Source organism: Stegodyphus dumicola, chromosome 2 (genome assembly GCF_044657685.1).
Source record: "Stegodyphus dumicola isolate Sdum_Otavi_A_Nest chromosome 2, ASM4465768v1".
Taxonomy (NCBI): Eukaryota; Metazoa; Arthropoda; class Arachnida; order Araneae; family Eresidae; genus Stegodyphus; species Stegodyphus dumicola.
In genome coordinates, this window is record NC_140769.1 from 220,975,743 (window position 1) to 221,001,991 (window position 26,249).

General features: G+C 30.1%; 1 protein-coding gene across 1 annotated transcript in view; it reads left to right on the top strand.

Moving 5' to 3' along the window:
- Positions 1–26,249, top strand: part of LOC118191018 (ATP-dependent DNA helicase DDX31) — a 70,635-nt gene that overhangs the window by 14,806 nt on the left and 29,580 nt on the right. Inside the window, exons 5-10 of the mRNA XM_035361813.2 lie at positions 2,571–2,680; positions 3,976–4,017; positions 7,012–7,076; positions 9,746–9,865; positions 13,155–13,252; positions 17,522–17,859. Of these exons, the coding sequence (XP_035217704.2) occupies positions 2,571–2,680; positions 3,976–4,017; positions 7,012–7,076; positions 9,746–9,865; positions 13,155–13,252; positions 17,522–17,859 (773 nt within the window). The remainder of the gene's footprint in view (positions 1–2,570; positions 2,681–3,975; positions 4,018–7,011; positions 7,077–9,745; positions 9,866–13,154; positions 13,253–17,521; positions 17,860–26,249) is intronic.

Consider the following 26,249-nt stretch of genomic DNA (forward strand, 5'->3'; position numbering starts at 1 on the left):
CTTCCACTCCTAATAGTGCATTCCTTCATAGTGTAGTGTCTCCTATATTGCTTCTAAAGACTATTTACCTTTTTTGATATCGTTATTGAGGCAACTTCATTATTTTTCAGATCTTAAAACTAATAAAAATGAAAATGTTCTTTTCCTTCCTGTTATCAAATTCTCTAAACGTTAAAAAATAGTTGAAGGTTTAAAAAAAAGATTATTTTAACTTTCCCTTCAGCCGTGTCTGGTACTAGAAATAACCTAAATGAAGAGTACGTTAAACTCATTTTTATCATAATAACCATTTGAAATAACATACCCTTTTTTTGCTGTGAGGCATCGTTATATGAGCCACAACTGTATTGTGTTACTGTAGAATCTGCCGTAACTGGCAGCAACAGAACCTCAACTATTCTGGATTAGAGAGATTTCTGAATAATTGAATCTGTAGTTCTAAAACTTATATGTTCATATTGTGTGATGCCATCTGTAAAAATTGCAGCCTATGAAGTCCATTGATTCATTGTTTTTGATCTACTGGTCACAATTATATAAATAATATAGAAAATAGTAGAAATTATTTAAAAATAAAACACATGCACATGCTTTTTATATTTTAGAAAAACAAAATTAAGCAGCATTTTAAAATTACCATATGTAATTTTGCATGAAAATTACGGATTTCTCGGTGTGAAGACACAAAACTTTGAATTTCTGCTTGCTTATAAGATGCCATAGTTTTAATACTATATTTTTGATAACTCACTGTTTTTGCATTCACTTTGCTCTGGATGTCGGTTTCATATTTATCCATCCTCTACTCCTCTTTCTTTTTTACTGCACATGTTTGCTTATTTCATCATCTTGAGAAAATGTGAACGGAACAGAACTGCATATAACTGATGCAAGGTTGAACTAATTATAGTGTTTAGCATCTTTTTGACTTGGTCTGATTACCTGTAATTCAGCACAAGTTCAAATCTCACTAAAAGGGCTAATGTATGAGGTATTTTGTGGTTTTTCTCTTGTCTAACATGAATATGAACTAGTTTTAGTTTATCTTAGAAAGTCCTCCAAAGATATCTTTTAAATAAATTAATTAAAAGATACTAATTTTATATTGATTTACTGTTGCCATAGGAATCACACTCAGTCTTCTTTTCTTTTTTCATCTATCACTGACTGGGTGGGTAAAATTACTTAACGTTAATAGTTTATTCATGAGTTTGATTCTTGATGAATAAGGTAACTGTATGAGGTTTAAAATTATTTTCCGAGTTAAAGTAAATACAAGTTAGTTTCTCTTTCAAAATAAATAAATAAATAAATAAATAATAAATAAATAAATGAAAATAAAAAAAGGGCAGATGGTCTTTGCTTTGTCATGATAAAACAACTAACTAGCTACTTTTCTCTCTATGCAAGCAGTCATAAGATTTTGGTTGCTAAATCAAATGTTATTTTTTTTAAATATGCTTTTCAGGTTTAGATTTAAAGTTCTGTGGCTAATCATAAGATATTAGTTTTTTTTTTTTTTTTTTTTAAATTTTTATTTCGAATGCTGTGAATAATCATTAACATGCTTACAGAAAGAGAAGTAATCTATTCAAGGATAGATTAGTTCTTCTTATTAGTATCTTGGTCATTTTTTAGCATGAACAACTTGCACACATCAAGATGTGGAATGCACCAGATGATAGAGAGTTTTGTATGAAAAACAAGTTTTATCTCTCTTTTTCATACAAAAATAATGATACCATTACAATGTTGTTGGAATATTATTATAGTTCGAACATAAATATTAATTTCGTATTATTTCATTTAACAAAATCCTTAGAGATATGTTAAGTCTTAAATAAATTCAAAGGTGTTGATGGTTGTTAAAGGATCAGAAACTCGGAGGAATATTCCTGGAGTTATACTTACTCAGTATTCAGAGGTGACCATTGCTAAACAGACAGACAAAATTAGACCAGTTTCTTCAAGTTTGCCTGAAAGAATGACAGGATATTAGTTATCATCCAGCACATTGTGATAGCATGTAATGATTAAGATTTTCTAAATAAATCATAGGATTTAGTGCTTCCCATTGGTAATCTTTTTTACATTGTTTTACAAAACCACCATTACTTTTGAAATTAGTCCATGGTTTCAAACTGTTGATTCTGTTATTGTAAATATCCTTACTTTTGTAGAATTTGTATTTTTGTATTTTTTTAGAAAAGCAATATATATTTTATTTTTTATAATAACTATTTTAGTGATATTTAGAGTAGTATAAAACAATATATATAAAGTTTTAGAGTAGTATAAAACAATATATATAAAGTTAGTGGATGGCTGCTCAGCCAGCTAGTATGTTAAAAGATGTGGTATTTATCATCATCTTAAATAAGGTGTCTGCATGCATTCTTGTAGTAATAGTGTATGTTTCTGTAATACTAAATATCTCTTATTTTAATGTAGTTTTGTTGTAAATTTTTTGTATCTGTTGTTGCTTGAAGTTTTTAGAATAGGGCATGCATGTTCTTTTATTTTGAATTTTTAATGCTGTATTTCATCGTAACTGATTATTTATATTTTAGGTAAAACATTGGCATATGCAGTACCTATTGTTCAGAAGCTGCGGGAAATGAATCCTAAAGTCCAACGGAGTGATGGTGTTTATGCTTTAATTATTGTACCAACTAGAGAAGTATGTTTTCCTTCTTTGTCTTCTGGTTAATTTTTTTTATTCAATTGAAAGTAGATTGCAAAATAGAAATTAAATACTGTCATCTTTATCTTTTTATTTGTTTATCTTAGAATCACATTAAGGGTAATTTTGAGTAAATATGAATTCAGCTTTTTTCAAAATTCTATACAGGCAAGCTTTTTGAAGTAGATAGATTTAAATGTACTTTACTGTAGATCCATTTCTATGAAACTGCTGTGTGGTATAGAATAGTTTGCTTTTCATAGTTGCTGAAACATAACTTTTGTTTTGCAAATGCCATATTCTTTGTGTTTATAGCATGTGGTTGTGGACTGTATATTAATTCATAAAAGTCAAAATTGAAAAACTTAACATTTATTTTCTTTTACACATAATAAAGCTGCTTAAAAAGGCAAAGAAGATAGTAAGGATTACAATTAACAATTGACTGCCACTTTGACCGGGTAGAGGAAAAGAAACTCAGTATGGACCGAGTGCATGCCTATCACTTACTGACCAGTACTGGGCTCTGGCCACTGACATAGCATGCTGTTGCAAATTTTATGCCAGCACAACTAGACAGAAATATTCTAACCAACATGGAACATTCTGTCCGGACTGAAATTTGATACAAAAATTTCAATTAGTGATGAATTACAATATTTCAAAACATTATCTGTAATGATGGAAGAGATTTCCCCTGTTCTCACGCAGAACTTCAAATATTTCCTGCACTGGAAAAATCAAAACAGCTAAAACTTCTGCAGAAAAATTACAAACAGGCTTCCAAGCAGCGATGTTACTGATCCATTTTGCTGAAAGCAATGACTAGGGAATCATTCCAACAAATGACGGTGCACCAATAGCTAACTGGCTTAGCGCACAGTAGCAAATTTTGGACTTTGAGATTGTGGGTTCGGGCCTCGGTCAGGCTCACTTTTTACTTATATTTCATTTTTGTTCCTGTTTCTTATACCATGTAAGAAGGAAGTAAGAATTACAATTAATAATTGAGTGCCGCTTTGACCGGGCAGAGGAAAAGAGATTCATAATGGACTGAGTGCATGCCTATCGCTTACTGATTAGTACTGGGCTCTCACCAGTGACATTATATAGTGCTGCAAATGTTACATGTTCTAGTCCTTTAATTTTTATAATTCAAAATTTAGTAATTTTTAAAGTTGATTCAAAACCTTCATATTCAAATAATCAAGTTAATCTTTTGTTGATGTAAGATGATGTACTCATGAATAATCATAATTTCAGTTGCTTGATTATGTTATTTTTATTTTCAGCTAGCCTTACAGTGTTTTGAATGCTTTTCAAAGTTAACTAAAGTAAGTATTATTATTGAGTGATTTTGTTTTGAATGTTAAATAACTATTAAAGAAGCATTCCTCATGAAACAGTATTATTTGTAATCCATTATATATCTCTAAATATATTGCTTTTAAATCAGCTTTATACTTGTCATGTACGTGGAATGTAAAGTTAAACTTTTCATATGGTTCCTATAGTGAAAAAGTTCAGTTAGTAAAATGTTAATTAATTATTATTATTATTAAACAATAAGTTTACTGATTAACAATAAGTTTACTGATTGAGATTACTTTTCAGTGCTGTTGCTAAGAGCTTTTGTTCAGATTTAAGGAAAAATTACAAAAGTGTTTTGTTACTTTGACTTTTGTCATATTTTTTTTATATTTACTGTCAAAATTTGATAATTTTTTTTATCTACTAATAACATACTTTCCTAGATGTGTATCTTAACTATCATTATATCACACCACAAATAAGAAACTAACAACAGAAAGAATTACAAATAATAACTCATCTTTCCGATATCTCGAGTATCTATTGTTTTATCAGATTTCCTAATAGACTTGTTTCGCAATTTCTTGATGTATAATATAGGATCATTGAAAAAAACAGGCCTTAATTTAATAAGTTTGGTTAGAAAAAGTGTTTGGGATAACTTAATAATATTTATATCAAAATAAACTTGGAAATTTTAATTCTGTGGTCATACAGTAAATTTCAATGTTAGTTCTGTTATTTTCTATATGGGTAAATAAACTGATAAACTGGTATTTTGTTTCCATGTCTGTGTGCTAGATTATGTTTTATGTGATTCTAGCAATAGCAGTCCAAGTGATCATTTTAAGCATGTATTCCATAAAAATTTACTAAAACTTATATTGAACAGTTATAAAAGATTTAAATACTGTGTATTGCACATTTGCCACCCTGACTGGTATAGTTGTTAGTGATGCTGGCTGCTGCACTGATGGACCTGAGTTTAAATCCTAGAGAAGGCATGGATATTAGTAAGTGTTATAGTGCCTCTCTGGCATGGGAGCATTTATGCTAGCAAGCCAGAACTCCTTTCAAGTTGTTTGGTGGTAGAGGAAGAGGGATTGGATTATTTAATTATGGCAAAGTACACGAGGGCTATCTGCCTAAAGGGAGGGATACCTTCGTGGAGGACTTTCTAAGGGATACACGTTACACGCGGGGAAAACCATGAAAACTCCCATGCTGCCAGCCCGTTCATGGGATTCGAACCTCGGATCGAACTACCCAGTATTCAGCGTCTTGACCGCTTGGCCACTGGTGGGCCTAGTGCATTGAGACTATACCTGTACAACCAATAGTAACATTCTAATGTCCCACCTACCTGAACCTGCAGTGCACTTTTTGCTGCATGCTATGCTTTTATTGTAAATATACTTTTTACTTCCTTGTACGAAGTAAAAGGGAAGTATTGTAATCGCGAAAAGTTTCAGGCAGCATATTTCAACGAAAATATCCATTTTGACCGCTATCGAATGCAATTTAATGATGTTTTTGCATGATATCTGTATGTAAGGACAGAATAAAATACTCTTTTCCTTCAAAAAAAATATAAAACTGCTTTAAAATTAATTCTGAAGAGAATTTTTCGTGGCGTCTGTACGAATGTATGTACGTACGTGCGTACCTCACATAACTCAAAAACGAGTAGCCTCAGAACGTTGAAATTTTGTATATAGGACTGCTATAACATGTAGATGTGCACCTCGTATTTTGGTTGCAATCGGCCGCACCAAACGTATATAAATATATTTATATATATATCCACTCTATTACCCGGCTCAGTGATCTCGGTTTCTTTACTCTTATATGTTTGTAAATTGTACATTTTTTGCTTTAAAAATAATTGAATTATGTTGTTTTTATCTTCTGGTTAAGGATTTTATGCCTTTAGTAAATCTGTGTGCAATATTTTTAGAATTATCAGCAATTTTAAAGTTGTTTAATTGCCGCTAAGCCTGTTTTTAATGGCGGCCATTAATGTTTACATTTGAAACAGGAGACTAGTGGATTTGTTGCCAATGTAGAGAAACTTAGCTTCACAACAACAAAGATAACACATTCATTTATTATTGCCAATTAAATCATGCTTAATTCTTTCTGGAATTTTTTCGAGGAAATAAGCGTTTGAGATTTACTTCATAATTTTTAATATAGATATTTTGAGTTTTTGTGTATTTTTGCCTTCTCGCGAAGTAAGAACTGAATTAATTAAATGAGAAATACTCAATCGTCTGTGAAAAACTGTTTCTTTTTTGTTTAATATTTGCTTAATTTGTTTTATACATAGTTCTAGCTTTATTATAGTATTTGAATAGAACATGTGTCAACGATTAGATAATTCTTTAAATGATATACATTTTGTGCATTCTGAGTTATAATATGAAGGAAATATAATACTGTTAAGTAAACCTAGTGCCAGAGTGTCGCTATGGTAAACAAAGTGAATTTTAAGGAATGCATTTATTCTATTGTGGTTTATGCGCTGTCGGCGAAGTAGGTTTAATTCAATCTCATAAGTTTAAATAAAATGCAAGAAAAAATGCGTATAATTTAATATTCCGTACAAGGAAGTCATGTGGTGTACACATCAGATTTTTTTTTTTTTTTTTTTTTGCATTGCCACCAACTTCATGTAACATAGCTGTCATTCAGTGTTATTAAGCAAAACTTTTGCATATGTCAAAGTTACCCTGCCCCTTCCTATAGTCAAAACTTTGCAATTTCATTACTGTTTTTACTATGAAAAAATTAAATTTGCTTCTCAAAATGTATAAAAAATAAGTGCTTATTTCTTTAATTTTTAATTTCTCTTGTGCTAATTAGAGAATGATTAATTTTAAGAGGAAAAAAATATATTTCTTGAGCAGATAGAATACTTTAAAAAACAATTTGCCAGGGAAATTTTTTATTAATCTAATTAAATGTATTTTTAATTGCCATATATTTTGCTTTGTTTATTACATTATTATGTTTAGGCTTTTACATGGATTGTGCCAGGATATTTAATAGGTGGTGAAAAGAAGAAATCAGAAAAGGCCAGGTAATTTATATATATTCTTATTTATATCTTTTGTGAATTAATCATATTAAAAATGAGCATAAAATTCTTGCATTTTGCAAAATGTTTTCGAAATCTTTCTTTCTTGATGGCAAACAGATTTAAATCACAGATAGTCAGCTGCTTTTTAATTATTATTTTTTTAATGTCTATAATAATATCTAAGCATTTCTTAAAATCCCATTTATTATTTTGTGTTCAGATATCATATTTGGCTTCCAAATAAGAGTTTTTGCAATGTGAGTAGTTATTCTCACATCACCCCCCAAAAAATGTAGTGCAGTTATGTGGTTACACTCTCTCAACATGTTAGTTGTAACAGTACCTTGTTATTGGAATAACAGTTATACTTAATATGGAAAGCAATAAATAAAAACACAAACTGAATTAATAGAAGGTACAGTTTGAAATTGCTTGGAATTTCCACATGTAAATAAATGACTCTGTAAATAAAAATAACAGCACAACTTTTTACGGTATCATGCTTAAACTTAATTGCAATGTCTGAAGATCAATTTTACCTCTTTTACACTTAATGAAAAAACATTAAAGTACCTTGCTTATAAGATATAAGCTGTATGTAAAAAAAAAAAAAAAAAAAAAAAAAAAAAAAAATCCTTCCAATAAAATACAAATTGTCTAATAAGTAACTGTCGATACTTAATATAATAATTCTTTCCACTTTTCTATTGTTGGTCTTCAGCAATCTGACCTCTCAGTCTTGGAAATAAACTAATACACCTAATCAAAGTAAATTAATGTTTAAGAAGCTTTTCACAGGTAAAGAAAGCTCAGCAACTGTTTGCTAATTACAAAATATTTACCAATTTATAAAATTCTAGTTGAATTTTGCTAATTATTCATCTTTCAATTCAGAATATATGATTTATAACGTTAGCTAATTGCTTGGTGTTGTGAATTTGTGTTTGTTCTATTTGTTATGGAGCATTCTGTAAATATAAACATATTGCAAAATTTATTTAATAATTTTCTAATATTTTATTGTGAAGAAATTTTTTGTTTATGGTATATCAGAATTATAAAATTATGTACTGGGTCAAATAAAATTCGGAATTATATTTTCAAAATCTGTCACAATTTTTCCACCATAAAGTAGTTCTGTTAAAATAGTTATGTTGTATGTCAGAAATCAGTTTAAGCAATTTACTTTTGAATTTATTGGATGCAAGATGCGTGTCTAGGTATTTTATTATCTAAAACAGAAAACAAGTAAACAATTTACAGTACTCTTTGACTCATGTAAATAACTTTATAATCTATAGAGGTTAACTTTCCAGTGTGTGGTTTATTTCTCTGTTTTGATTATAACAAAGCAAATAATTATGGCAGACTCTTACTTATGAGAAGGTTCCAAAAGAGAAATTGGCTCATATTTACATTACACTTGGAGAAAACTTTGATAACATTCAAGCTACCAAATTATTCACTGGGATTTTAACCTGAGTCTAAAATTTTTCCTAAATGGTTAGAAGAAAACTAGTGGAGATCAAGTACAAAGAATAGTAATAATATAAGATTGCACTTGCTCCACTTACTGTGTAGTATTTTTAAAATGTAATTTAGCATTGTATGCTGTAACTTCAAAATGACAATATGCAGATGTTGTATTTTGTAATGAACATAATGCTTTTTGGATTAAGGAAATAAGTATCAACGGAGGTCATTTTATTTTTATGGTTTTATCCTTTTTACTTATTAGATATTACTTAATGTGGGTATATTAAGAACTTAAATTTTCTTAATTTATTAATGTATTTTCTTGTTGTTTTGAACATTGATATATTTTTATTCATTCCAGACGACAAAAAAAAAAAAAAAAAAAAAAAAAAAAAATTGGTTGTTTCCTAAAAATACTATTATTAATTTAATGAAATAGATTGGGTTGATGAAAACAAGGATAACATTAAGTTATTTGAAAATTCAGTGTGGAACATCATCATCCAAAAATTTATTAGGAATATATCAAGACTGCTTTGAATAATGCATTAAGAGCTAAACTTAAGTCCAAAATTGTATTTTCCTTTTGTGAAAATATATTTCCTTCTAACATATTTTTTGATTGTCTTTGCATTGGATAGCATTCTATTTTTATAATTTTGCCCTCCTTCATATATGGTTTAAACCTTTCAATTTTTATTTATCAACTGTTTCTGCTAAATATTAAAAAAAATATTAATCGTATTATTTGCTATTTTTGCACAAAACAGGGGAAAAAATTTTCAATATAATGCTGTTTATATTACCTTAGAGGAATCAAAGACTATTTTAAATACTGATAGATACCATCCTGTTTGGCTTTTATTAGCTTCAGGTGTTTTATTTAAGATGCTAAAAATTTGTGTATGAGTTTTGAAAAGTTTCATATTACAGATTTATTAAAGTATAGGTCATGGAAATTTGTTAAGTAACTACTGAAAAATATGTGGTTTAAAATTCATCGATTCTCTCTCCTCTCCTTTAAATGGGATAAAAAGAGTACCTTATTATTACTTAAAAATTATAGTTTTTTAAATAAAAATAACAAAAAACAAAACATACTTGTTTTATTGATGTACTTTATTCGTTTTGCGAATTTTAGCAATTGATAATTATGAATTGTGTCTACACTATGCACATTTATGTGCATTTAGGTTAAGGAAAGGTATCAACATTCTTATTAGTACCCCTGGCCGACTTTTGGACCATATGGAACGTACATCTTGTTTGTCACTGAGCAAAATTCTATGGCTTGTGATTGATGAAGCAGACAAGTAAGTATTGTTGCTTATTTTTGTAATTAATTGCAATAAATTATCTAAATAAAATTGCACTGCAAAGAATTAGTCTTTCATAATTCTAGCTCTTTATAATAACATAACAAAAAGTGAAATGTTAATAAAAAATTGCTGAAAATTATTATTAAACTAAAAGTGTTTCATGTGTCTAGGGAAGGAGGCACTGGAAATGTGTATTAGTGTGAATAATGGATGATTAAATGACAAATGACACAGCATGCATCAATTTTATGAACAGCAAATGATTATTAGTTACAAATGAGGTTCACTATGACCTGAGATGTTCCAAGAGCTGCATATGTAACACAACATTTTCCATAGTGGCTTGCAAAATATCAAAATTAATTTGTGTCACCTGTAATGTTATTCAATTTTTCAAAGTTGCAGTATTAGAGACATGCCTTTGATACAGAACACCTTCACCTCGGTGGTCATACCATAGGAAATTCACGACTAATGACTTTGCTGGCAACATACTCTGTATCTGAAGTCCAATGTGGGATGGTGTACCATACTGCATGAATGTTGTTGAATTGAGACATCCTCATTGTTGTAATTGTAGAACCACTGAATTCTGTAGTATATCGACATACCTGTGAGTAGTAATAGTACAGCTCACTGGTTTACTTTTATGATCTTCCATGTAAAAAAAAGGATTGACCATAAAAGATGCTGTAAAGCCACACCTCCCTGTGACTTTTGGCAAATGGAGCCTGCACACAAGTTTGCGGATTATCCATAGTCCAAATGGAGCAGCTGTGTTTGTTAACACTACTGTGTCTTGTCACTCCATAAAATATGTCACAGCTATGTACCATTAACTTGCATGTGTGCTAATAATCTCAATGAAAAGTCAAATTGGATGGCCACATTGCGAGAGAGCAATTCTTGAATAGAGGAGATTTGATATGGGTTAAACTTCAACATCTGATACATCTGATAACATTCTGCACTGTTGAGTATGGAATCTGTGTGTGCCAGGATGATGCCTGAGCACTGCTGCACCCTTTGCCTTTGCCATCTCCTTTTTGACAATAGCAATAGCAACTTATTCATCTTGTTGCTGACTAACCAATTTGCATTCCCTGCCTGGTTGCTAAGCTAGAGTTCCTGTAGTTTTAAATCATTGAACCATGTTTTGTAAGTTTGTTAAACTCATTCATCCTTTTTGTAATTTCATTAACTGCTGAAATTCACGAAGGGCAGTATTGGCATTCTTGTTCTGCTGCTAATACAGCTTGCCTAACAAAGCACAGTCCCATTAGGTAAGAGCTATCAAAAGACATTTGGCCTCAGCTTGATGAGAATTCTCTTAGCCTTTTCTTTCATACTCATAATCACTACACAGAGCATAATTATCTAAATTAATGCATTTTATTTAGTAAACAGCTCCAAAATATTTAAAAAAATTTTTTGGGGGGGAGAACTGAAATCCCATGGTTCATTCTGTACACCTATCAAATTTGGATATTTTTTGTTCAATACTTTACTCATTAGAGGACTTTGAATACCTCACATTGTTTTATAACCACCCTGTACTTTAAATGGCATCTAGGTAAATTAAGATTTTGGAAGTGGTGTATTCTCAGCAGGGTGTCAAATTTTTTCTGTGATGGAGAAATTTTTACTTTTTCATATTAGAAATCATAAACATTTACAGAAATAATAAAAAGAAATTTTTCAAATAAATTAAATTGTTATTAGTGTTTTTCCCCCCTTAGCAGCTCCAAGATTACATCATTGTTCATTTTTTCCAGTCTCATTCTTCTTTTTTTTCCTTTTTTTTGTCCCCCCCCCCCAGTTTCTTCCACTATTCTGGAAGAAATGTGTTTCTTCCAGAAGAAATCCAGTCTTACTTCTAGTAATATAGGTATATAACTAAATATATAGCTACATTAATTCAATATTCTTACATACGCCATGACAAGGATGTAAAATGTGTCAAGGTATAATAGGAATAATAAATCCTTAACCTTCTTCCGAAGAAAGCCTCTCTATCTCCAAACTAAATAAATAAATAAAATTAAATAGAAATAAAAAGGAAAAGTTATGAAGCTAAATAATAAGAGAAAATAATCAAATAAAGGAGATACGAAAGATTTGGAAAAGGCTCAGATTTTGGAAAAAAAAAAAATATGTAAAATCCTTTTTTATATATCTTTTTTAACACTTTTTTGCCAAAATAAACATCTTTATTTGTTATTACAGAAAAGTTGTGATGCATTCTTTGATGCATCTTCAATTTACAAACTTATCTAACTAACTTCACAGCAATTTTTGCATTAAAACATTTGTTCTAGAAGAATGGTGAGAAATAATTAAAAAAATTTTGTGTTTTGAATTTTTGCATTTAAGTTTTATAAGATTCTTTTTAAATGTATCTACTAAAAAAAATTGAATTAGTTCTTAAAGTATTAAATATTTATTTGTAAGAAAATTTTCATAAAATTGAATGTAGCATTTAAAAATTTTAATGAATTTAAAAATTTTTGGTATCTGCTGTTCTTTCCTCGTGATAAAAAGAACATGTGGTTTTAAAAATTATTCATAGTGTTAAATATTTTTTTACTAAGGCTGACAGATTTAATATGTTACTGAAATTTCACTTGAAATATGTGTTAAAAAATTAAATGAAAAAATATAGATGCATTAAGTTGCTTTTAAAAACTAAATGTTCCTTTCAAAATTCAAAATAATTGCTTTTAAATGGAGGTACATCAGACCATTGCTTAAGCGAAACAAAAGAAAGCATTGTAGATAAGTACTTAAATTATGGAAAGCTTGCATGGAACAAAAAAAGGCAGGCTATGTAGAATGAAAGAACTAATACAATATAATATCTGATTAAACAGGTGGTCTGAACAAACAATATCTGATTTGGTTATATAAATATAACATAAGAATGTTTTTTCAAAGGACTTTATAAGGAAAACTAGCTCATATTTACATCATGTATGGGAATATTATGAAAACATTCTTGCAGCCAACCCCTTTGCCAAGGTTTAAGCATTAGTCAAACTATCAATGTTCAGTGATCTTAACTGTTTGGTCATACCCTGGCTAAACAGCCATATGGATATGTAAAATTTCTCTGTAATTTTTTTTTTTTTTTTTTTTTTTAAATTCAAGTTCATCTGTAAAATAGTTTGAGTTGCAAAATTTCAGCAGTTGAAACATTTTAGGTGTAAAAGAAAGCATTCATTATATTTAATGAATAATGGTTTTTTATATATTATACTGTAATTAATTTTTAAAATAATTTCAGATTGTTAGAACAAGGTTTTGAAGAAGCTGTAACAAAAATAATCTCCCAGTGCAATAAAGATCGACATAGCATTCTTCTGTCTGCTACGTTATCTAAAGGTTTGTTTTTGTAAGTCTTCTTTGCTTAAAAAAACATAATGCAAGTTACATTAAAGTATTTTTAACATATACATTCGCTTTTTTATAAACCTTCAGTTAGACATTGATTTTTACAAACAGGAAATAATTCATAAACAGAAAAATATGCTTGATAAATATGGAGATTATTAAAAAGGTAACAAATTCCAAATTATTAAGAGGAATCTAATCAGTGCTAATGACAGATAGTATTATCTTGCAGCACATAATGCAAGAAGGGCTGAATGGCAACATCTATAATATTTTTCTGTAATAATATGTATTTTCTGACTAAGAATATGTATCTTGTTGCTTTTATCTTTCTATAAAACATATAGCTCCAGGGAAAGAAAAAAAAAGGGGGGAGTTAAATATAAGAACTTTTTGAAATTTAACATTACTACATTGTCTGATATTTTGTGGCCTGACAGGTAGAAAGAACATATAACTTGAGCTAACTGTAATTCTTTAAGGTCTCACTAGCAAATGATGACAGGTCCGGGGTTCGATTCCTGGGCTGAGCAAGGTCGACTCAGCCTTTCATCCCTTGATTTTCATCACTTGGGTTGATAAAATGAGTACCAAGTTTGCTTGGGTATTATGGCAAAGCCAGTGGGTACTAAACACTGGGGGGTCCTGCGACAACCTGACCCCTTGTTCAGGGCTTATGCTTACGCAGCCCGGGGCCCACGGTCAAGAAAGCAGATTTCGAGCACTGCAGGCCTTGGCCATTAGGGCCGTTACACCACTGAGTTTAGTTTAATTTGGCACATGATGAGCAGTGGTGTAATACTAGAAACGTTTTAAATGATTGGAATAGTATATATAAATGTTAAATTTCACTTGAAATATGTGTTAAAAAATTAAATGAAGAACATATAGATGCATTAAGTTGCTTTTAAAAACTAAATGTCCCTTTTAAAATTCAAAATAATTGCTTTTAAATGGAGGTACATTAGACGATTGCTAAAGCGAAACAAAAGAAAGCATTATAGATAAATACCTAAATTATAGAAAACGTGCATGGAAAAGGCAGGCTATGTAGAATGAAAGAATTAATACAATTTAATATCTGATTAAACAGCTTATTTGATTTTGGTTATATAAATACAACATAAGAATGTTTTTGCAAGGGACTTTATAAGAAAAACTAGCTCATATTCATATCATGTATAGGAATATTATGAAAATATCCTTCCAGCCAACGCCTTTGGTAAGGTTTATGCATTAGTCAAACTATCAATGTTCCGTGATGTAAACAGTTTAGCTACAACCTGGCTAAACAGCCATATGGATATGTAAAATTTCTCTGTACATGTTCTTCTAAGGATGAATTTCAAGATGGACCACAACATATTCAGTTAGAATGTGAATTAAATTTCCATACAATATATGTATCACATTTTACTGATCTTGATTCCATTGTGATTACACCAAAAACTAATTCAAGCAATTTAATTACATCTCTCTATTAAAGCACTCTGTTACATATATGTGGATAGCTGTTGTTTTACTGTTGTGTTTGCATATAAAAGACCACTGAAAGCTATACAATTTTATATGAACACTAACATCTTTTGATTTGTGTGTTATGTTGTTATAATCAATGGCAAATGCATATTAAGTCATCTGTTGTGAGATTTTAGTTTCCACTTTCTTTCACTAGTAAATTGCAATGTTTTTGCCAGCTACCATCTCTATAGATAATTCAGATTGTTGCCCCTGCTTCCATCTGCTACATATCATATCAATTTCAGATGTTCCCACGTGTAACATTGCACATACATTTAACATGGTTATTTCCAGCTTGGATTACTCATTATATAAAAGTTTTCTACTAAACTTACAATATTAAGTTTTCTCAGGAGTGCTTGTATTTACATCAGCACTTTTAGATACATTTAACATTGCACATCAGTATAAATGAATGTTAAAGGAAATATAGTCATAAACATTTGAATGTATAATCAAAGAGGATAGGGTATTATGGCAAAGCCCATGAGGACTGTCTCCGGGAGGTGACCTTCATGGAGAACTTTTTAAGGAAAACTGCCTCATATTCATGTTACACATGGGGGAAAAAAATCAACCACGCAGAAGCCCATTTGCCTGGAAATGAACTTGGGTTAAACACCCCGTATTCAGTAGTTTTAGGCTGACCAGTAGGTAAGCGTTAAAGTCGCTGAATACTGGTAGTTTGATCTAGGCGTTGCAGGCAAACAGGCTAATTGCATGGGGTTTTTGTTCTTTTTCCCACGTGTAACGTAGCTATGAGCCAGTTTCCATTAGAAAATCCTCCATGAAGGCAATCTTTACCCTTAGCCAGATAGCCTTCATGAGCTTTGCTATAAGCTAAATCAATTCAGTGGTCTTACGACTCAGCCATTGGTGAGGCTCTATAATCAGAAAAGAGCTCTAATATGCTTGTGCTAGTTGATTAAATGAAATTAAATTAACATTATTATTATTATTATTTTTGTTTTGAAGATTAAGTGTACATAAAGGTTTATTTAAACACAGCACATCAAAAATAATTCTGTATACAAATACACACATACATTCAAAATTATATGCATCCAGATTCTCTTTGCTCATTTCTGCTTGGAGCATTGTCTTTGAATTTAATATCTATTATATCTACCTACCTACCTACCTACACAATGTGTGTGTGTATATATATATATATATAATTTATTTGCTAAAGAAATCTTGATTATGTTATCTCCTAATATTAATTTTAGTAGAAGTATCTAAAAAGAGTGAACCCATAGATAGGAAGTTTAATTCCAAAAATTGTTTTAAAGTGACTTGAATGTAAATTGTTAAAAATGTTTTACGGGGACTTGAAGTAAATCATGAATAGCAAAATTTCAAACTTTGTATAAGAAATTATTATTATCTTACTTTGCAGCTATTGCGCAAGTATTAGAATAACGTGTTTTCGAACTAAGTGAATTTAAGATTATATATATATATATATAGATACAGATATATACAGAGGGATTCTAAATTGTTTTTACAAATTAAGAGGGGTGATAAAACTCATCCAGATGAGCAATAATTACCATAGAACATAGGGTCGCATTTCACTCTGAGAAGCGGAAAAGAAGAATATTAGAATTCCAACCTGAACTTACAACAGTGTTGGGAGAACAAATGAAAGAGACCAAAAGAGGCACAATCAATTTAGTGAAAAGCTCACAGAGAGTGCACAAAACAGATAAAACTGAAAGCTTGGCATTCGAGTGTTAATTCGAGCTCAGACATTGATGGCAAACACTCAAATGCATATCTTTGGTTCGCAAGGTCTCAACCTCGCAACTGATTGCAAGGAGTTAATTATCTAATCAAAGGAATATTATCAACTAACTCAAGGTAGGTTTAATACCAGCAAGGTAGCATTTCCCCCCCTTTTGCCATCTTCTATCCTATTCTCCTGGACTTACTGTGCTGCGCACATCCTACTTGAAGCACCTTTCTATAGGACACGAAGTTCTGACAGGAGCATGAACATTTCATTCTAATCTCGGCATACAGTGGAAGGAGTTAGTTGATAATATTCAGCCCTTGGTTAGATAATTATCAATAACTTGTTGCAATTGTTTGTGCGGTTGAAACCTTGCCATCCAAAGATGTGCATTTGAGTGCCTGCCATCTGGGCTCGAATTAACACTCCAACTATAAGTTTTCAGTTTTCTCCATTTTATGCACTCTCTGTGAGTTTATCATTAAACCGATTGCACAACTTTTGGTCTTATTCATTCGCTCTCCCAACACTGCTGTATGTTCAGGTTGGAATTCTAATATTCCTCTTTTCTGCCTTTCGGAGTGGAATGCGACCCTCTGTTCTATGGTAATTATTGCTCCTCTGGATGAGTACTATCACCCCTCTTAATTTGTAAAAGCAATTTAGAATCACCTTGTAGATAGATAGATGGATGATTGGATATAGATAGGTAATTAAAAGTAATGCTGGATCAATTGAAAGAAAGAAAAAGCAAGGTAGAAGTAATATTGTGAAGTAAATTACATGATATCTGCATTGTGCATGCATTTTTTAATATATTAGTAATAGGATTATTTAATATGTATTAGTAATAGGTTATTTAATATGTATTAGTTATTTAATATATATTTGTTTACTAAAAGTGCACTTTTATAATTTAGAATAAATTTATTTTTAATTTTTTTAATTCTTAATTTTTTTATCTGCAAGAATTTTTAATTATTCATTAATTTTATATTTGTTAGGTGTAGAAAATCTTGCTGGTATGAGTCTTTCAGATCCTGTCCATATTGATGTGGGAACTAGTACTGGTAAAGAATCTGGAGAGTTTGAGAATCTTGTTGTACCTAACAATTTAAAGCAATATGTTGTTATTGTTCCATCAAAATTACGTTTAGCTGTCATATCTGGTTTTATCATTGATAATTGTGTCAAGGGTGGTTTTAAAGCTTTAATATTCATGTGCTCCCAGAGCTCAGTGAATTTCCATTATTCACTGTTTAGTGGTGTTTTGGCTACCCTTTTACAGGCAAGAGAAAAAAAGTGCAAGTTTTACAGACTTCATGGAAACATGAAACAAGAGGTAAAAATTATTAATTCATTCAATAATTTTATAGTGCTGTATTTTTATTAAAGTTTCTATATTTGTAAAGTATAGCCAGACCTGTTCAACTGTTAGTTGAATAATGTGTTACTGTGCTTATCATGACATGTTTTCAAGATCCCTAATTGTCTCATTTATTCACACAATGTATATTATGTTCTCATTTATTCACACAATGTAGTCCATTTCCCCCATCTGTAGTCAGTGTAAAAGTGTGCTTGCTATATCATTATGAGCATGTGTTTTTATTTAATAAATATTTTCTTCGTAGTAAAATCATTTAATTTTCAAATGCAGACAGGCTTTGACTAGATAAGAAGCAATATCATAATACAAATTTCTTTATCCTATCCCCCTGCCCCAACATTTGGTCTAGTCAGTATGTTAAATACTAATTAAATATACTTCTCTCTTTTAAAATGTTGTCTGTTCTTTGAATTCCAGTATTTGGCCATTCATATTGTCTTGTCTTTCATTTTTCTGTTGAAATTGGTATGGCAAGTTGGCAGTATTTAAGAAATATTTGGTAATTCTCTTTTCCTTGTTTAGACAGTGAATATTGAGAGGAAAAGTTAACATAGTTATACTTAATGATAGAATTCATAAGAAGAATAAACTCTCTCTCTCTCTCTCTATATATATATATAGCTGAGAATTTATCTGTTAAATAACAAATACAGCTCCATCAATAGCAGCTCAAAATTTTTGAAGTAAAGAATTCAAACAGTGTTAAGTATAGTAGCAATGATGAAAATTTAGATCTTCAAAACTGCTCATAAGAAAATCATGTATTGTACATAAGAATTATGCATCTATCTACGTATTTAACATCTATGAATGAAGCAGCAAATAAGGATTCAGGTATTTCATAAGTAACTTAGTATTAAAAAGTTTTACATGTATTCAAATTTAAATCAACAGCTATTAAAAATAGAACATAAATAAATAAAATATTACTTCCTTTCTCTAGATTTAGTTTTTAATTAAATGCAAAAATTAATTAAAATTTTTTTCTGATATGACTTTAAAAGTTGCTTCGTTTTGGCAGCTCATAGAAGATTCTTGAAATTTGATCATGTTCATAGAATCTTTGTTAGGGAAGAAGAGTCACATTTTTTTTTTTTGTTATAGTTTTCTTGATTGCTTATTAGGGCTAACTGATTGCCTATCTATATAGAGCATGAAGTCATTTTTATGAGTTTTTAATAGGAATTTTGGCTATGTATTACTAATAACTATTTTAATTTAGTTTTAAGAAAATTCTCATTACTTTTATGAAAAAGAGGTAATTATGCTGTTCTTATTTGAAATCAGTACTATTGACAGTCCTTTCTGTACTGGTTGATAAATATTTTAATTTCTAGTTTAATTTAATTTTTGAAAATTCTCACTACTTTTATATATATGTATATATATATATATATATATATATATAAAGGTAAATTAAGCTTATTCTTTTTTTAATTGAAGTCAGTACTATTGACAGTCCTTTCCGTACTGGTCGAAAGATTGCAATTCTGTTCTTGCTGCAGATTTTAATTGATTTCTGCTGCAATTACCTGAATTAAAATTAAGCTGTTTGTAATAAGAGAATGGTAATTTTATCTTTGTATTTTTCATTTTAAATTCTTAGAAGCTCTTTTTTGAAGTTCATTTACTTCTGTAATCCCTTAAATTTATAACATTTATCTGTTGGTAAAATCTTAACTTTTCATCTTTCCTGCTTCCAAAATACCTAATGTCTTTACAAGCGGTGCCCGAACTAAAAGGGTGGTGGATCATGACTCTCCATATCCAGGATTTGGCAATTGGGACCCCTAGAAACCCCAGTCACCTTTTAAAAGGGGAGAGTATGTAAGGTTTTTCTCCTACCTTCTTGGCATGCCTTTGTGGTGTGGAGGTCTGCACGCTGAATGCGTATTCCAGAGATCCGCAGTTCAATTCCCGGCAAAGGCAATTGCTTATTTTTAATCTTTCCTGCTTCTAAATTACCTAATGTCTCTACAAACACAAATTTAAATTAAAAAATTTTAAATAGCGTTTATGTGCAAATTCTTTATTAAAACATATTTTTTATTTTCATATTTCCTACATTAAATATTGTGTTATATGAAAAAATACAATTTCCATTTTCAAATTTCCTATCTCAACTATTATATGATCTGTATAAATACAACTAATAAAAAGTAAGCTAGATTTCCTTGTTACAGCATGACACAATTAAAAAAAAGTGACCAATTAAAAAAAAAAATAAATAAAATACTCTTATTTATACTTTTGTTTTGATTATTTTAAAAAGTATCTTTAATATTTTTAACATACTTGATTATTGCTTTTTTTATAAACCTTAAACAGTCTCTTTATAGCTCAATATCTGGTAGAAATGATTATAAAATTGTTTAAAGTAGTCCTTAAAAACCTTAAGACCTTCACTGAATTATCTGCAAGAAATTTTGTCATAACTTTTTAATGGCCCCCATTGAATCAATGTATGTTGCTTGTATTGCGACATTTGAAGTAACTTAAAAGTTAGTCAGTGCTAAATCAGGAGAAAAAGATAAGTCTTAAGATGTTAAATCATCGTAGTGTGTTTTTTAATTAAAAATCATGTACACTTTGCTGGTGGTATTGTGACCACTTGCACTAAATATTTGAAAGAAAATATAATATAAAAAACACACATAGTTGTTACATATGACCTTCAGAAATGCATTCATGCTGAATCATACCTTTGGAATTTTTTGTCTTTTACTTGAGCAATGTTTCGTTTATCTCTTTTGAATTTTGAATTTTTTACTTTACTTTTCTGCCAATCTCCACTTTGCACTCTTATGCATGGTTGATGGCTGAAACAGTAAACATCATATCTCATTATTTGTTATGATGCTTTTTAAATAGTTACACTGATGCCTAGCAATTTGTTTGAAAATTTTGGTAACTTTTAATGCATTTTCTTCATTTTCAGTTGTTTCTTTCAGTTTTTTGTTTCATTTTCATTCCTCTCATTGTTCATGATTTCATTGTCATTGGGCAGTTTCCAAGATGTTTAGCTTGATTCACGTCACTTATTTCAGTATCATTTTCTCCAGTTCGAAGCAAAACTTTGCATTGTTCTGTCTTAAAATTTCTGCAAAAGGGCCAAACCTACCTTTCTAAACCGTAAAGTTTTTAGTGATGAATGGATAAAATATATCACTATATAATGCATGCCTTGTTTCAGAGATAGAGCTGCATTTGCATTATCTGCTTGGAAATACTTCCAGCCTTCTTTGGATATACTGTGTATATTGTATTATCACAATTTTTTATTTAATTTAGTTTTCTGAAATTTTAATATTAGTATGTCTAGCTATCAGCTAATTAATTTATAGCAATCAACTAATGGATTAGTGTATCCCTTTATCAGTTGTGGTAATAGAGTTAACAGGAAAATAAAATTTTCGTGGCACAATAAAGGAATTTATAGAGTTCAATTTTTTTAAATATTTTTCCATTGGGGCCGTTAAACTTCATTGCAGTCTTTTTGTCAATTAAACAGCTGTTATTAAGAATCGTAGCAAATGAGTTAGATGCATAGATGTTTTCATGGTTTTCTTCTTTAGCAGCATGAGTGTGAGCCACTTCTCTCTTGAAAATCTTCCATGAAGGCATTCTCTTTTTTTTTTTTTTTTTTAAGCAGATAGCCTGTGTATACTTTCTGTATTCAATAATAATAATAATGAGTAATCATATATAGCTTAGACTATGTTGAAAAGGATTATTAAAATTTGATATTGCTTACATTTCAATTAGATTTATTGATAAGAAAAGTGTGAAAGCACTGTGAAATCATATGGACATTTTACAAGAATTATTAGTGAACTTTGTGAAAATGTCCATGTGAGATTGAACACTATCTGTTTCTTTTTCTAGGGCATTTAAATGTAAACCAAAAGCATATTATAACAGGCTATTAAAAAAGAATAACATTGTTGTCATATAAATATGTGTTTTTATTTCAGTTACTAAACAAAACTGTCTGTGATCTTCTATAGTTGTTATTGCATTAGAAAAAAGAAATTTTTTTTTTTTTGAAAGTGGAAACAAATCTTTTTTTAAAATTTGCTCTTTTTCAGTAATTTTTTGTTAGTTTAAAAAATGGCAGTGATCTAAATTTAAAATTTCAAATAAAGCAAATTTGAAAATTTTGTCGGAATTCATATAATAATAAAATATTGTGTACTTTTTTAAACTAAATTTAAACATCATGACTACATTTTTTACGTCGAATTATTTATAAAAGCTGTTAATTCATTTAAATCACTGAGTATTATTTTTTTTTCATATTGCATGTATGCAAATATGAAAAAATATAATTTGTCAATTAAATAATGTTTAGATTAAATAATGTGGTTAATTGTTATGATTATTATTAATCTGATACTATCTTGACATTTATTATTCACTCAGTGACTAAAGTTAGGAATCATGAATAATTCACCTGTAACTCTACTACCAGCAAATGAATGAGCAGATAATTCTAGTGTGTTTTGCCATCATCAAATAATTTAGTCTGACATAAATTGAGATAAAATTTTATTTTTATTATTGGAATGTTAGTGTGACCCTCATTTGCCTAGCTGAGGTAAAATTCAATATTATTATCCACAAGCAGTCAAGTTTTTCTTTATTGCATTTATGGAAAGAAGTACATTTCTTATTTGATAGTTTATGTATATACAGTCAAAAGTCGTTAATTTGGACACCCATAATCCGGACCTCAAAGCTAAAAACTTTCTGCGCATGCGCTGCGTTGACACATGCGCATAGGCGTGTAAGACCTTTTACGACTGCGCATATGCGTGTGCGCAAGTGCAGAAAACGTTTTCGCGTACGTGTTTTATGTATAACGGACGGTATAAGCTAAAATTATCTAATTATCTATTTCAGTTAATGTTGATGATTGCGTTGTTCCTTAATCTTCGAATTGGATCCGGCTTATTATTTTTTGCAGACTGTAAGAGCAATTTTATAAAAGTAAACTTGAACTTTCGATTATGTCAAATAGAATTTCCGATTCTGGAGCTCCTCAAAGGATCGTACAAAACGAAAGTATGTTTCGATGTCCATCAAACAAAAAGTGGAATTGCTGCAAAAAATGGATAAAGACATGAAGAATGTGACAGAGAGGTTAGTGAAAACAAAAAAATTTCGATTGACAAGTTAGTCGGTATTTTCGGTACAGCAATTAATGGAACTTGAACAGCGGAACTTTGTAACTGAACAAGAAATCATGTCTGTTTATAGAATTAAAGAGAAAGTATTATCACATAAAACGAAGCAACTTAAACAACTTACATTGAAAGAAATGTTTAATAAAGTAAACAAATAAATATTAAGCTTTTTTTTTTTTTTTTTTTGTAAATTTTGATACCCTTTAGATTATAATTGTTCTTTATTTCATAAATTACAATTTCATATTTTTAATTTTAGAATTTCCGCATGCCATCTTACGAGATTTAAACTGATGATCTATAATCCGGAATCGCCGAAGTCCCGACGAGTCCGGATTAACGACTTTTGACTGTATTATAATTAAATTTTTGTGTTTCATAATGATCTTTATACTTTTTCATTCTATATAGAATCTGTCACATTTTAATGTACTGTCTGTTAAAATTTCATGCTTTATGAATAAGATAGCAGCTCTGTGATTATTTTTGCAAACTTTGAGGAATCTCGTGAGTGTTAATTTTTTTTTTTTTGCGAGTATTTCTGATTTTCCCCCAGTGGCATAGGAAAGCGAATAAAGCCTGCAGTGGGTACCATTTCGGAAGTGGTGACAAAAAAATTCCATTTTTGTATTAATGCGCTTTTTTGTTACATAAAATAATATGTAACATTTTAGTATCATCTTTGACAGTATGCCTGAGCTCTCGTACATAGATTAAAGGAGTGAAATTATCCATTATTTTCACATAGAGAAAAAAAAAACAATTTGAAATAAAGGAGTCAGTTGTAGGTTTTTTTTTTCCAGCTAACTGGGAAGAAAACCATTTACTTAACAGAAGATATTTTAAAGGCTATTGAACAGGATGATCTAAATATAACACCGTGCCAAGGACAAGGATATGACAGTGCCCTTACAATGCTAGAGTGCATTTAGAAATTCTAGCAATGACTCAGTTCTAAAGCATAATTTGTACCCTATACAAACCACTCTCTCAATCTGTGTGGAGTACACGGTTTTGTAACAGTTCCATAACGTGTGACTTTTTTGAGATCTTAGAATGTCTGTACATGTTTTTTTTTCAGCTTCTGCATACAGATGGATGATATTTCTGACTAATGTTGAAGTTATAGTTAAGCGATTTTCAGAAACAAAATTGAGTGCTTGCTGTGAAGCTGTTAATCCTGTGTTTAAGTGCTTTAAGAAAACTGTTAATATTATTGCAGAACTGTGTGATGTTTCGGAAATGATCAAACCCAGAGTAGTAGCTCATATCCTGTTGCCTGCAATGAGAGAGATTTCATTTTCGTTTTTATGGAATTATGTCTAAGAAGAAGTCAACCACGTTCAGTATTTACAAATTCTTGGAATAAGCTTCAAGGAATCTTATCAAGATGAGAGGTCCGAAAGTCTGTTTAAAAGAAAAAAGAAGTGACTTTGTTGCACTGCAATTTGCAAAAGGTACATGCAAAGAAATAGGCATTACTGTAGTAGAATTGTCAGGAAGAAGAAAATTATGCCCAGAGAGAAGGCTGCAGACAAGCCTCTGACTTTGTACCCAAAACTGAAAAGATCAATGTATGAGTGCATCGACAGGTTTCAACAAGAAATTGAATTGGTGTTAAAGCATGGAATGTATATCAGTTCGATTTGCTATAGCTTAGCAATGTTTTGGAAAGTAAACTTCTCAAGTTTGTACAGAGTTTGGTTGAAATTTACAATGAGCTTTCTGCAGATGGCATCCTTACAGAAATTCCATGCCTAAAAAAATTTCTAAAAAGTGCAAAGTTTTTTTTTTTTTTTTTTCTTAAGTCTCTTTATGTGTTTCTGTTGCATCCTTTGTCCATTGAGAGGAATTTTTTTGAAACTTAAACAAATTAAGAATTATCTCATATCCACTATGAACCAAGTACTACTCTCTAACTTAGCACTACCCATATGGTATGGTTGTTAGCAGAGCCTACTGTGGTACTGAAGGGCCCAGGTTTGAATCCTGGAGAAAGAACAGTTGTAACTATCCGTTTCTCCATAGGATGCAACAGTGGCTGTCTAATAGGTGACTTCACAATAAGATGATACCACTTCTGGCCTTAGGAGTGGCCAATGCTGAATAGGCAAGTGCCTGCCATTTGATAAACAACAATAACAAAAAAAAAAAAAAAAAAAATCTTCTGGCTTAGCTTTGTCATTTGGAAATAGTATAAATAAGGCTATTGATTTTGATGATGCAGTTTTGAAATCTGCAGAGCAAAATGTTAGAAAGAAGAGATTCTAAGTAGCTGTGTTGAAGTACAATTTGTTGGATTAGATCCCAGAAAACAAAATTTGTAAATAATTTAGTTTTCATTAAATTGTATCATAATAAAAATGAAATTTTATGCTAGAAAAATCACTATTGAAAAAGATTTCTTGCATTGCATATTAAACTAGCTTATTAGTAAAAAGGCATTTTACTTGCTTTCCCCCCCCCCAATTTATAAAAATACTTTGCAAAATAATTTAACATTATGCTCTCTTTACTTAACCACTGGAATAAAAAAAAATGCTTCCTTGATCAATTTAATTTTATATTTTGGTGGACATGGGGATGATAAGTTAAAACTTCCTATAAAATGCCACCAGACATCGTTATGCCACTGATTTCTCTTATTTTCATATTTAAATAATTTTAATGTTGATGAAAAACTATGCAAATTCTGTACTGAAATACAAATCAAAACATTAAGTCTTGAATAAATAATTCAAAATATTAAGTCTTGAATTGCTCATTAAAATTTCAAGACAGGTCCTAGTATTGAAAGGGTGCTAGACTTCTGGAATCTTCCTAAGTTACATACAAAAAGTGGAATTGCTGCAAAAAATGGATAAAGCTGTTGTGTGTTATCTTGCAGTATCTATAAAACAATATCAAATGCTAAACATTCATTTCCTAAATTTTAGAGTTTTATTGTAATAGGCAATTGCTTAAAAATAATATTGCATGCATGAAATATGGTGTATTGCAATGCCATCTCACTTCAGAGTGAAATCTTTGCATCAGTTCAAAAATATGTAATTAATGCTAATTTAATTATATGCATTACTTCATTCTTGACAGACAATTTCCCTTTTGAAGTCCTTGAATCTAAGCCAGCTAAAAGTTTGGCAATTTATTCTATAA